Source organism: Rhynchophorus ferrugineus, unplaced genomic scaffold (genome assembly GCF_030347505.1).
Source record: "Rhynchophorus ferrugineus isolate W39M unplaced genomic scaffold, kcgeb_rfMv2 rfM6, whole genome shotgun sequence".
In the NCBI taxonomy this organism is placed as follows: Eukaryota; Metazoa; Arthropoda; class Insecta; order Coleoptera; family Curculionidae; genus Rhynchophorus; species Rhynchophorus ferrugineus.
In genome coordinates, this window is record NW_027472585.1 from 6,402,663 (window position 1) to 6,417,660 (window position 14,998).

The 14,998-nt window shown below is 31.8% G+C and overlaps 1 protein-coding gene and 1 non-coding gene across 2 annotated transcripts; both read right to left on the reverse strand.

The window, feature by feature from the left end:
* Positions 1–4,974: 4,974 nt before the first annotated feature.
* Positions 4,975–12,241, reverse strand: LOC143198531 (farnesol dehydrogenase). Its single transcript, XM_076407815.1, has 6 exons — positions 12,084–12,241; positions 9,607–9,814; positions 9,420–9,551; positions 7,254–7,375; positions 7,039–7,191; positions 4,975–5,092 (listed from the first exon to the last, which is right to left on the reverse strand). The coding sequence occupies exons 1-6, from the start codon at positions 12,189–12,191 to the stop codon at positions 5,051–5,053; spliced, it is 765 nt and encodes a 254-aa protein (XP_076263930.1). The 5' UTR covers positions 12,192–12,241; the 3' UTR covers positions 4,975–5,050.
* A 184-nt stretch (positions 12,242–12,425) lies between these two features.
* On the reverse strand, positions 12,426–12,499 carry TRNAI-AAU (transfer RNA isoleucine (anticodon AAU)). Its single transcript has one exon. It is a non-coding gene; the product is annotated as a tRNA-Ile (tRNA).
* Between the last annotated feature and the right edge of the window lie 2,499 nt (positions 12,500–14,998).

The window sequence follows — 14,998 nt, forward strand, 5'->3', positions numbered from 1 at the left end:
AAAAAAAAGACAAATTATCAATATTCGATTATTTAGCTTATTATTATTAGTATTTGTGTTACAGTATTATACTTGATAACATATTTATTAACATAAAATGAACAGACTATAGTAATATATAGACATACTATAGTATATATTAATAAATTAAAAAAAAACATTAATGGATAAATAGATCATAAATTCCGAACCTAAAAACATATTATTAATAATTCTAGAACTGTGTTTTCAACTAAGGTCACTAAACATTCACTAGACAATAAATAAAAGTGTTAATATCAGCCCAGTTTATGAAGCAATTGCCGTAATAGATATAAACACTTATTCAGAAATAAAATCAAACCATCGTCGTTTCTACAACCGGCGGCATAAACCTATTTTTAGATGTCCTTAATTATCAAAGATATCGTCGAAAATAACTCCTAATAAACCCGAACCGAAAAATCGTATTTTCGACCCGGCGCGCACAATACAACATGAATAGACGAATATTTTTCAGGTGTTCTTAATCACCGTAAATCCAGGCGAGGATGAAACAAAAAATAACATTCGTAATATTGTCCCGAATAAAAAAACTCGGAACGGGATCCGTACCAGAATCCGAGAACGGTCGGTATCGAGGAAAAAAAAACGTCGCCTATTTAAAGACCCAACCCCGATTTTATTTCGGAATTGTTTTGGTTGCCGTCCGTGTTGTTTTCGGCTTTCCAGCGAAGACGGATGATTTAGTCTGAACAGCGGCCGACTCCTTTGTTTTTCCATGTCGTTAGGATCGGTCATAGAGCGATAGAAAGTCAACTCAAAAGGGATTCTCTGACAAAAGGTTTTGCCCTGCCCAACATCCAGATCGGCTATTCAAGTAATTTGATTAACTAATTCAAATCTACATTATAGGCACCTGCAAATAAACATTTCCCTTATAAGATACTTGACAATTCCTAAAATAAATTTATTAATTCAACGAATTCAATAAATATAATCTGTAAAAATAAATATATCTATAAAATATACATGTTATATTATGGACGTGGCATATATCGCGGGATAAAATATAAAAGTGTGTTTAATATAAAGCGATCTACTGACAGTATAATAAAACTATTTTCTGGGGCATAAAATTTTTACTTGAATCGTTTATTCATATATGAACAATTATTGAAAGAGCCCTCATGTTCATCCTCTTCACAATTTCCTAAAGGCAAATGACATGAAAAAAAAAATTATGTTGAGCGCTTTAAATGATTTCTACATTGAATTGAATCTATGAGCTGGATCCAAAAAAAAACTATCATGGTTAAGTAGCCTTAAGCCAATATATGTATTTAAAAAATCACACTTTTTTTACCAGTAAAATGCATTGGAAAGGTACACTTAAATATTAAGTTGCTGCACTTAATAGAGGTACTAAAATGTCCTAAAAAATAAAAACAATATAATATTGTATTCACCGAAAAGAAAGCGTCTACATACCTTAATGTTAATTTTATTCGAGATTAAATTAAATGAATAAAAACGGTGAGTAGTTTTTTCGACATAAGCAATTATTTTTCGTTACAATATTTAATACTTATTTAATAAAATTATTTCACAAAGATAACTGTTAGTTTAGAAAGGATTCATAAAAAACTTAGAACTTTACAGTTTTTTGAAGGGTGTAGATCATCCCTTCATACACTATCAGGAGGATAGTATTTAAAAAGTGTAAATATAATCCACAAAAATTAAAAAAAAGTTTAAAAATAACATTTTAAAAGGCATATTACAAAATTAGATAAGATTTCTTATTTAAATTTATGCACCGACAAAGTTAAATCAAAATGGAACATTAGGCAACCCTTGGCAAAACGGTATTAAAAAGTATAAAAATGATAATATAATTTTTTGATATGTGCAAAAAATTAAATTACCATTTAACAAAACAAATCTAAATTAATATAACTGTTTGGGTTCGGCACCGACTTCAAAGTAGTCAATTGGTAGTAGTTAAAATAATATTGCAAATAGCTAAATTAAGCTAAATTGTGTGTATATAGTAGAATATAAAATGGGTGTAGTAGAGAGTAGTGTAATAGAGAAAATAGTCAGGTGGTGGTAGTTAAAATAATATTGTAAATAGATAAATAGGTTTAGGTTGGTATTAAGCTAAATTGTGTGTGTATATTAGAATATAAAATATGTGTTGTAATTAATTTTTATATAGTTATTACAACGATTATTATGTATATATTTTATTTTAAAATGTTTTTTTGTGTTAAAAATCTAAGTTTAATTATTTTTTAAATTATTAGTGAGTTCCTTACTTATTTTTTGAAGTTGAATAATTTTTTTTGATAAAAATAATTTTTGTATTATATGCTCACCAAAGTAGCTGGTATCAACCAGTTTATTATATTTACAGATACGCTAAATGATTGTAAACCAATCATATAACATTTTAACTGAATGATGTCGATCATTACTAACTTGTTTATTAGCTTTCGAAATGAAGATAAACCAAATCATGTGTTTTCAGTAAATCGTCTAGAGGCGAATAACAAATAACTAAAAGACTTCAATAACTCTCCTTTCGGACGCAATATTTAACGGAAAATCGGGATGGAATAATATCTCAAAAATAAAATCAGCTTCAAATATATTTTTTTAATAATACGGCAATTATTTTTGTCTACTCATGTCTATTGCTCCAAAAATGTGCTTAGTTGATTAAAATTAGCATCAAAATACGGTTTTAAAAATAACTTTTAAGATTTATCGATTTTTTTTAATAGTAAATTATTATTAACAAGATAATAATTAACATGCCTAAAGAACAGGATGCTGGATATATCAAAAATCAGTCCTCTTAAGTAGATATACATCAAAAGACGTTATATTATATAGTTATACTAGCGACCCGCCCCGGCTTCGCACGGGTGCAATGCTGATACTAAATTAAATACACTACAGAAAAAATATGAACGTTGTATATAAAAACATAGCGGCCCGCTCCGACTTTGCACGGGCATAAAATATATATGCCTATGTCACTCAATGAAAACATGATTAAAATCGATCCAGTATTTTTGGTTCATTCATTACTGCCCTTGGCCTGCACGCATTAAATTTGGAGTAAAACAATTCCTCTTCCCCTATACTTACTATGAAAATTTCCTGCTATCTTTGGAATATCTAAATTCATACAATTTTTATTACATTACACATTTTTAAACGCAAATTTTAAATTTGTAATATCTCCGAAAATATTTGTTTAATTTACATGCTGTAAGGAACCATATTGATCTATATTAATTGCACACTGTATTTAAGGTACTTAATTCGATAAGGATTAATGCCGTATTGCTTAAAATAGCTTCGTAAATAAGCCATTTTCTCACGTAAAAAGTAAACAATAAAAATGGTTAATGTGGGTTATCCCTAAAAGATAAACATATACCATCGCGGACTTTTTTGTAGACCTTTTTATGGTGTACAATACTGTAGTACATTAATTTGATCTAACTCGTAGGGTTAGGCAGCGTTTTTGCTAATTGCTAAATAAGCCTAAAAAAATAGATTAATTTACGACATCACGTTAGAAACCTCTAAAATTAGCAATGTTGCCTTAGTATATTATGCATGTATTGCACATATAAACCTTCCTCTTGAATCACTCTATCTATTGAAAAAAACCGCATCAAAATCCGTTGCGTAGTTTTAAAGATTTAAGCGCACATAGGGATATAGGGACAGAAAAGGCGACTTTGTTTTATACTATGTAGTGATGATATATTGAGCAAAACACATTGAAAGGCGATGAGAAATTAATTAAGATTAAATTTACAATAAAAAATGAAGGAAATTGCTACGACAGGTGAGAATTAAGGAATTCAAAATTTTACAATTCTTGTTTAGAAGCAAATTACAGGCAAAGTGAAATAATGCCTGGGAGTAACAGGAGTATCAGAATAAGTAAAGAAAAGTATGATTTTATTGTGTTTACAATCAGATATCAGGTCAATTGAAAAGTCCCCGGCCTACCATAGTAAAACATATTTTTTTGCCTTGCCAGCCGACTGTTGCGTTTTCCCACGCTTTGGAGCGGGTTCATCGTGTGCAGTCCACTCGGATGACTGTCGATTGGACTTCGTAGTGGAATGATAGAGCCATGTTTCATCCATTGTCACATATCGACGCAAGAACCCGGGTTTATTACGCTTCATCATCTTCAAACACTGCCCCGAATCATCAACTCGTCGTTGTTTTTGATCAAAAGTGAGTTTGCGCGGTACCCACTTTGCACAAAACTTTCTCATACCCAAATATTCGTGAATGATATGATGTACACATTCAGTTGATATCTTTAGATTGCCTGCTATTTCATTCAATTTGAATTGACGGTCACTCAAAATGATTTTGTGGATGTTTTTAATGTTTTCTTCACATACAGTTATTGGACCGTTAGAAGTACGAAATCGCCGGAGAACAGGGGCATTTCGAGAAAAAGAAAGTGCTGCTTCACCAATACAATGCACCGTGTTACAAGTCAGTGAAAACGATGGCAAAAGTCCATGAATTGGGCTTCGAATTACTTCCTCATACACCGTATTCTCCAGATTTGGCCCCCAGTGACTATTTTCAGTTCTCAGATCTCAAAAGAATGCTCGCTGGGAAGAAATGTTATTCGAATGAAGAGTTGATCGCCGAAACTGAAGTCTATTTTGAACCAAAGGACAAATCGTACATATACGTACAAAAATGGTATCGAAAAATTGTAAGGTCACTATAATCAGTGTATCATCCTTGAAGGGAATTATGTTGAATAAAAAAAAATTTTGCCAAATATATGTGTTTTACTATTGTAGGCCGGGGACTTTTCAATTGAACTGTTAATTTCTCTATCCTAATGTTAATGAGATTTATTATTGTTATAAGATAATCTTGAAACGGTTTTATACAGATGTAGGGCCTGTTTGAACATTGTAAATAACAAAGCTATTTTAAAACCAAAACGTTTATTTTACTTAGTACATCTAACAATACTAACAAAAGTACTGGTAGGTCCAGCACGGTATTACCAGTGCTCGTTAACGGGTTTTATGACCAATTCGTGAATCTGTAAGAGAAAACAAAATCAAAGGTTGTATAAGTAGTAAATTAGTTAATCATCCCGATCGTAAAACGCAGACATGACGGCTTGTTAGATAACGGAATGAGGAGAAGATAACAAGCCTAGTTAAATAAATCAAATTCCAACCCGCTGAAAACATTTTTCTTCTGGTTATCGTAACTAACGAGAATTTATTAATTTATAATTATTATTTTAAATTCAATTGAAAATAAATTAAGATCCAGAAAGATTTAAAATATACCGGCGCATTCACCATTTTGTACCGAAAATATTACATTTATTCTTGAATATTTTGTTTCTTTTAGTAGGTTACTAGTAAAAAGATTCCATAAGGAGTGCACTACACATATTTATTGTCAGTTTATATTCATATCCCAGCCTATAGGATATGAAACAGGGATTTTTGATCACGATGATTTTTCATTACTCTTACGTTTTATTATTACTCTTAGTAGTTCCACAATCTGACAAGAGGGCAATAAGTATTTGTTATGTTCATATTACATATACATGGTATGTAGGAAATCACTTCATTAAATGATGTCTTTTATAAAATACTATTTTAATTAATTAGTCTCATTCTAAGGTTTATTCTAAAGTCTATATATGTCCAATAATCAGATCGGATGGTGTTTTAGTCTACGCACTTCACTGTCACTTCGCATATTTAGCTGATTAGCGACTACTTTGTGATGCACTGACCCTCTTTCGAAATACTTTACACAAACACGTTGAATTACACTCGTCATTGGTTTTAGAGGAATATCGCGTTGTTTCGCTTCATTTGAAACATAGTACGGATCATCGACAATGGCAAACGCAATACTTTATTTTGGAACCGTTGTATGATGGATATATTAGACTTGCCAGCGGTTCCACATTGTTGGATTCCATATGACCAAATAGGCTTGAGTATAGATTTATATAATAATATCTTGTTATTTAATGGTAACTTGAATTTGTGCCCGATAAGCCAATACATTTGGTAGAGTTTAAGTTCAAATTGTTTACGTTTGGCGTGTATGATGTGCTTCTTCCAATTTAGGTGTCGATCTAGGTGCATACGAATATATTTAGCCTCCTCTGCTTGCAGGAATTGACAATTATTGATATAGACTGGTGGACATGTACTTCTAAGAGAAATGTAATACGTGTTAATAAACCTGATCGGAACTTATATCACAGACCCTGTCAGATTATCAATTTTCTCTTTACTTCAATTAATTTTTGACCTCTTATAGTTTATCGTCTAAAGCATTATTGCAAGTTGTTTAAGTTAAGATTGAATTATGTGGTGAGTAAGAGTTTTAGAGATAAAGGTTTGGTTTAAGTTAGAATAGATTTAAATCTACAGTGTCGTTTTATATCACCGTTCAACAAGTCGATACTGCTTTCCGCAAAATAAACTAGCTTTGATGTAAACTAAAAGCTTTTGTTGTTTTACACCTCCATATTTCATAATTCGCGCAGTCGTTAGGTGTCTGGGGACTGTTCTTTTTTGAATTCACTTAATTAACGGGAATATCAAATTAATTATCAAGTTAAGAAGACAGATTAACGGTACTTTGACAATCATTCTGCAGTTTCTCGAAGCCTTCTTTAGTATAATTAAATAGAGTTCAGACAAAAATATCACAGCTGAAGCTATAAGGTCATAAAAGGAAGATTGAGAGTGAGCAAATACCCCTAGCCTTGAAAGATAGCCTTAGTTCATGTATTCCTGGCACAAGCATTGCAATTCAGGGTGTAAAGCCACCAGTGGGAAAGTACACGAATCTGTTCTGCGAAGAATTAAAGTTGTTTTATAAGCAAATAGCGTCATGGATATTGTGCATGTCATGCTGTTCATATTATTTTGTCCATCTCTTGTATATGGCAACATCTATTGTAAGTACCATCATTTATATATGCATATATAAAATTACACTTACTTGGACATGTGGCGGCGTAGACAATATATATTCCACGGCATCGGCGATGTCGTCTGGCATCAGATTGTTCGGATTGTCGATCGCGCCGGCGAGAAACGAGTTCTTATCCAGAACGTTGGCGATTTCGCTTTTAACCAGACCTGGACTGATATCCTAAATAATAATCTACGGTCATAAAAACGGATTGGAAAATTAGAAAATTACCCCGCACATACACTAATTTTAATTTTAGATTTAGCCTCGTTTAATTCCCGTCTTAACGTCTCCACCAGTGCGGTCACGGCATGCTTCGATGCAGGATAAACGTTTGATTGTGGATGAAACGGTATCATATAACCTAAAAACAATGCATGAGTTGATTCAATTGTTTTTTTCTTAATTTGCTAACTAAATTATATAGATGTAGAGTTAAATATTGGTCATTTAAGCTAGTTCGGTTGATTTGTTTATAAATATATAGAAATATTAATAATCAACTGTAAAAAATGACATTTTCTCCATTTGTTTTTTGACACCATGCCGATTATGTCTGTAGAATCATAAATTTAGGTTTTCTACGAATCAGCTTAATATTTGATTCCCTCATATAACGTGAAGCGCCAGAAAATGCGTCATTATTCAAAGAAAATAAAAATCAGAAAGACCAATATCAAGTACATACAACGGGTAGCTAGAAGTGTTTCCGTGTTATAAAATAACTTCAAGTTAAATAAGAATTGACCCTCCTACTGGTGCGATAGTCGCGGATTCGAATCGTGCTGGAGCATACATGTACTTTGTGTTTGTAATTGTAATTGCAAATATCCTTTTAGGCAACACTGGAAAATCCGACAAGGAATAATCATCCCAGTCACGCCAGTAACCAGGCTGAGTTTTGGAGCCCACATTAAACTATAGGTCTAGTCCAAAAAAATTCTCGTTGTTATAAAGGAGACTTTAAAATATTTAAAAAATAAAAATAAAAAATAAGGAGAAAGCCTTTACCTTTGCTGGCTATCAAAATAATGTATTTTAAACATTCTCTGAATTTCTGAAAGAAATAAGACCCTCAAGAAAGAAAAAGCACCAGGCTACGATCTTGTCGATGCAACTCTCTTTAACTTTTATCACACAAAGGAACACAATACTTGCTTAAGATCGAATATTTCCCAGGATAATGGAGAATTACTCAAGTCAATGTAATGGTGCCCAAACCATATAAAACACCACAGAATAGAACCTCGTATAGAACTATAAGCCTCCCACCAAGGGGCACGTAAACCAATTTGGATTCCGAAAGGGCCATGAAAGAAACGAATAAGTACTGTAGTACTGTTTGTACTGTCAACCACTGTAGATGTCATCAATGTATGCCGGGAAAATGGAGCGTACTACCTTTTTTTGACATAAATTATCAAGCTTTACAAAGTCTGGTATGATGGAAGTCCAACTGAGAAAAGAAGCCTTGTTCATGCCCAGAAGAGAAACATGCAAAATACTTGAGCCTTTACTTGGATAGTAGATTAACTTGGCAGAATTATATCTGGACCAAGCGTGTGAATTGGTTAGCAGGTCGTCACTCCCATTTAAGCAATGAGAGCACCATGATGCTATACAAAAACCCATCAAGTCAATCTGGTCATACCAATATAATTTATGGGGCACAGCAAGCAGCATCCTTAAGGAACGTGCTCAATATAGTGTCTAAATCTCAGCGTACGAACAGTAAAACAGGAAATTATATATTATAGCATAAAGTATCAAAGGTGACACAAGATACAAACGATTTGGCATTGACACTGAGAGAAAGGAGGAAAACAACACGTGAAGCTCAAGAGATAGATCAGTGAGATACGTCCATAGTCTCAGCAGCAGAACAAGAAAGCTTTAGAAAAATATAATAACAAACAGTTCAGAAAATGGACAACACAATGGCTTATTGTATCAAAAGTGATTGTCATGGCTCCGATCAGAGAAGGGAACAAAATTAATTGATTGATAGTTTTTTATTAACGCTTGACATAAACTTATCCATTTTTATTTGTAACGATATTCAATGATGGCTTAGTTCAATCATTATTTTTAATTTTTAATTAATTAATTTAATAATAATTGTGAATATCAACTTTACTGCCGTTAAAATCTTGTTAGTTAAGTTATCATTATCATGTATGTAATGTATGTAAAAGCAATCAATGTTTCTCATGCTCGAACAATACAAAAGTAACTTGAAAGTTATGTTGTTGATACCCAATTTAATGAAATATACATAACATACTGATAGCACATTGTTTCCTTCAAATATCTTAAATTTTTACACCTGCTATAAATATTTGTGTCATTTTATACTGTATTAGAATGTTTCTGATAATTTTATTTTTTATCAGAAGTAGTTCTAATACCTGCTATGCTGTTTATATGAATAATATGACCATTCACTTCATGTATTAACATCTGTTTTATGGCTTCTCTTGTCGCTATACACAATCCCAAAACGTTTGTATCGAAGATATCCTTCCAGATTGAAGCGTCTCCTAAAACATATTTATGACATTATGGCGAAGGAATTTTTTTCTTGTACCAAACTACCAGTCATTAAATTCGTCTTTCCTACTATTCCTGCATTGTTAATTAGAACAGTTACTATCCCTAAGTTAATTCTTATCCACTCGAAAGTAGATGAAATTTCGGATTCCTGACGAATGTCACACTTGATGGGATGAAATTGACCGGGTTTGTCTTTCCAACGTTCTCGGTGTTTCTCCATTAAATGTAATCGCCTTGCAATACCAACAACCTAAAATAAGATTGATGTGTATGTGTAATACAGCCGCAAAAAAGATCAAAGGGTGAAACAAACTTTTATATGCAGGCGAACATTTAACTTTCTTACTTTTTTCCTTCGTATTTTCAGTTTCAAAATGCCTTAACAATAATTCCAACATTTTAAGAAGAATAGTTTCACATAAGAGCCGCCTAACTCTCAAATAATAGTTCTTGTTGACAGATTACCTCAATTAATGGAATTAATAAATAACATACAACAATACGTCTTCTATACCCCACCATACACTAAAACAATATTGTCTTTAAATTACTGCATTATATTCAGACATTCCATATATACACATTAGTAATTCATAGTTCCAATAAACGTCGAATCCTATAACTCAGTTTTACATATCACTGCTTTGTATTTGCTATGATGAAGCAATCAAAATGAGAAGCTTAAGATAATCTGTGTAGAATTTTATCCAGTAACATGATCCTGAATCAAAAAAAGCGGGTAATGACTCTTCGATTCCAAAATGAACTGGCGTTCAGAAACTGGCCAAAATTAACTTTTCTTGGGATGCCAAAGGGATTTTATTTGTTACATTATCAAACCCTACTAAAAAAAGTATAAACCAATAAACTCAGATTTTCATAAACTGTTAAAGAGGTTGATAAAAAGTAAATGTTCTAATTTACAAAAACAAATATTTCCTATCAAAAACACTATCCTACTCGCATGGTGACAGTAGTAGTAGTGAGAGAATTATAGTAGTACTGTATGAACATGCAATTTGACTTCTAACCCTCCTAATACTTTAAAAAATACATTTTCTGCCAAAGTTTAAAGTTGTAAGAAACTAAATTTGTTTTTGCATTTCCACAATAAAATTATATAAAAACTCTATTAAACTGTACTGTACATTGTACGTTATTGTATAACGTGGGGCAAAAGCAAAGCAATGTTTGGTTGTCATAAAAAATTTATTTGATCTTTATATTTTCTTTTCATTATGATTGAAAAATATTATCAGGTAAATGGTGACCGCGATTTGCTACCTAACTTTCTTCTCTTTTTAATGCATTTTTCATGGCATCCTACAACATCTGAAGATGAATTTTTTCAGTTTCGTGACTAATATTGCCTTTAAGATTTTGAATCGTTTAGTTCTTGATTTTCCATTTCAGGCAGAAGAAAATTTCGAATCATGTCTTGATATTGTTCAGCAGTAACAGTAACTGCAACACTTTGATGACCAATGATGTTTCCAGCATGAATACTACAAAAATAGACACGTAAATGATAAATTGTAGTTTTGTGAGCCACTGGATGATTAGGATATTTTTAACGCTATTTCTGCTGAGTGGCAATAATGGAACAATTATTTTCAATAAATATTGTCAGTATTTCTGCTCGTTCTTGTGGCGGATACTTATCCATAATAAAATTTGGACGTATATACAGCACAATGGTTAAAGTTAAACTGAGCTAAAAGTCACATAACCAAAATAGCGCGCAATTGTAACCGCCTATAATCAGACTGTTAGGCAAAATGTTAAATATGTTCATTATAAAGTAAAAATGATAGTCAACAACATTCACAAATATACTAGAGTTTAGAAAGTACAGATTCTTAGCACAAAATCTGTTATTACCAATTTCACGTTATGGCGAAATAATATATCTAAGCATTTATCTCGATGGTACGTTATATTGATAACATCGCATTAGATAAAACAAATCAGACTCAAACCAAAAACTATCGGAAGATCAATGAATTATAACGCCTATTTGGACTTACAGAGTACAAATATAAGGTTGCACTAACACAACAAACTGACTAGTAATCAATCGCTTAAGTTATTCGATTAATTACCAATGCTTACCGCTATGTAACCAATGTAGAACAGCACGACAACATCGAACCCAGTGTTACTCTTAATTTTAATTAAAGTAGTCTAATTTAAATTCAATTTTACGTTTAATTTGTTTTGCCTTATATTGATGCATGTTTAATAGAACAATAATAATAAATTAATTTATAAATTAAGATTGTATTAAACAAAATTAATATAATATGTTAGTATTATTTTAGAAACAGATATATTCTCGAATACAATAAAACATATTGAGCAGATGCAAATAAGACAGTAACCTAGCATATGAAATAATTAATACTAATTAATTAATACTAATTAAAACTTAAACCATTATTGTACATACAACAAAAAATCCTTAAACTAAACTTGACATACAAAAGTAAGCATACATTACATAAATAATATTTACTTACAACCATTCCATTATCAACTAATTTTTCTGCAATAGCTACACCAATCCCAACACTTGCTCCAGTAACCACTGCTATTTTTCCTATCCACTTCTGCATGGAGAGAACCATTTTCTTTCATCAATTTCACAATATGATATATTATATAGCTACGAATCTAAGTAAAAAGTCGACAATGTCAAATATAATTACCATTAATTAATCTATTTATGTCATTATCACTAATAATTACTTTCTTATCAATTTTTTTTCTAAATAAATACATAATTTACTAATTTAAAAGTTACTGCAAAGAAAATACATAATAAAAATAACGACATTAAAATTCGAAGGAAAAAGAGTATTTGGCCCATGGGGGGATCGAACCCGCGACCTTCGCGTTATTAGCACGACGCTCTAACCAACTGAGCTAATGGGCCGATGTATAATGTTCGTTATAACAGCTACATACTATACTAATAATATATATTTAAATCAATATGTAATATTTTATTATTATACTTAAAGAACAACTGAAATAAAACAAATAATCGAAAGCACCGACCTATAAATATTGCGGTTGTGATAAATAAATATCGGCGGTCGCTTTCAAAAATAAACTTAATCTTAAGAAAGTGCTGGCACAGTTTCAAAATCCGCCACAGTCAAATATTTGGGCCGTGACTCAAAAGAGGTGAACGGGAAAAATAAATAAATGAATAATGTTGAGTGTTCATTTGGATCAAAACATTTGGCGACGTATTAACCAATCTAGCCGTGTTGGATATTTTATTGATTCACCAGACGCTAATGTGAATCGATAGATTTATTTTGGTGGTGCTTATAGTTCATCTACAGCAAACAGTTTATTTGTTAGTCAGACTGTTTGACGTATGATCATGGCTATAAACATTTTTAATCTTTTAATATTTGTAGATATGTCGTTCTCCACATTCAATGCACATAAGGGAATAGAATAAATGATTGTAATAAACAATCACAAAAAACGTATTTATAATAATAATATAATATAGATAGATTATTAAAAATACGTTTATTTTCAAATAAAATGTGGGATTGCTAAGATTTTACCAGAAATAAAAACACAATATTTCAAAATTCGGCATGTTAAGTTAAATAGCAATCAGAAGCACTACAGCCGGCTTGGTTGGCACAGTGGTAAGAGCGACAGGACGGTCCACTTAATGTTTCGATGGTTCTTCGAGTTCTAGTCCTGCTGGGATATGGTCGTGAATTTATATTTGTGATTATATAATATCTATGATTGTCCTAAGCAAGAGTGTAAAATCCGACAAGGAAAATGATCCCAGTTACGCCAGTAACCAGGCTGGGTAAGACCGGATGTATTCTGGGATGGTTTCTAAATTGGTCACTCGGAAGTCGGTAGACTTAAAGTCGAAGACCCTGTTTCGGAGCCCACGATAAACTGTAGGTCCAATCCATATAAACCCTTGATTGGTAAAAGAAGACTTTAAAATATATTTGAAAAAAAGAAGCTCTACGGAATATTGACATCAGTTACCATTTCCATCAGCGCTTCTATATTATTTGGATTATTTATCTCGTATTTTTCGGTTGATTTAGTGCAACCAACAGAAAGAAAAGATAAGTAAAAGAAATTAAACTGAGATTTGTTAAGACAAATAACGTAAATTTGCCCACAATCGATTCGTTGATAGTAACTGTGCTGTGTGACTGTAACTGAAAAAATAATTTAAAAAGAATACTATAACTTCTATAGAATTAAAGTGAGTGAATATACCAGACAAACTAACCATGAAATGTAGTAAAACATTGAAAAACTTTAAGTAAAAGTATTCTCAGTATAACATTTTGTAATAAAATTAATAAATGCAGGTAAGAAATCTATATACTCATAGTACCCAATAATCACACAGCACAATGCCACTTGAGAACTGTAAGCATAGTATTATTGAAATCGTGCCCTATATCACTACATAGTATAAAACAAAGTCGCCTTTTCTGTCCCTATATCCCTATGTGCGCTTAAATCTTTAAAACTACGCAACGGATTTTGATGCGGTTTTTTTCAATAGATAGAGTGATTCAAGAGGAAGGTTTATATGTATAATACATGCATAATATACTAAGGCAACATTGCTAATTTTAGAGGTTTCTAACGTGATGTCGTAAATTAACCTATTTTTTTAGGCTTATTTAGCAATTAGCAAAAACGCTGCCTAACCCTACGAGTTAGATCAAATTAATGTACTACAGTATTGTACACCATAAAAAGGTCTACAAAAAAGTACGCGATGGTATATGTTTATCTTTTAGGGATAACCCACATTAACCATTTTTATTGTTTACTTTTTACGTGAGAAAATGGCTTATTTACGAAGCTATTTTAAGCAATACGGCATTAATCCTTATCGAATTACGTACCTTAAATACAGTGTGCAACTAATATAGATCAATATGGTTCCTTACAGCATGTAAATTAAACAAATATTTTCGGAGATATTACAAATTTAAAATTTGCGTTTAAAAATGTGTAATGTAATAAAAATTGTATGAATTTAGATATTCCAAAGATAGCAGGAAATCTTCATAGTAAGTATAGGGGAAGAGGAATTGTTTTACTCCAAATGCGTGCAGGCCAAGGGCAGTAATGAATGAACCAAAAATACTGGATCGATTTTAATCATGTTTTCATTGAGTGACATAGGCATATATATTTTATGCCCGTGCAAAGTCGGAGCGGGCCGCTATGTTTTTATATACAACGTTCATATTTTTTCTGTAGTGTATTTAATTTAGTATCAGCATTGCACCCGTGCGAAGCCGGGGCGGGTCGCTAGTTTGCTATAAACCAAAATTGTATCGATGACACACCTACTGCAACATTTTATTATTATAATTGAAGTTACAGATACAAAGGTATTTGACTACAACAG

Bases quoted from the DNA above. Each gene is read 5' to 3' on its own strand.
- LOC143198531 (XM_076407815.1), bottom strand. From the start codon at position 12,191: ATGGTTCTCTCCATGCAGAAGTGGATAGGAAAAATAGCAGTGGTTACT. The intron at 9,552-9,606 runs GTAGTTTGGTAC...AATATGTTTTAG, and splicing joins AAAGACGAATTTAATGACTG to GAGACGCTTCAATCTGGAAG. The intron at 7,376-9,419 runs GTATTAGAACTA...CATTGTTTTTAG, and splicing joins TCATATAAACAGCATAGCAG to GTTATATGATACCGTTTCAT.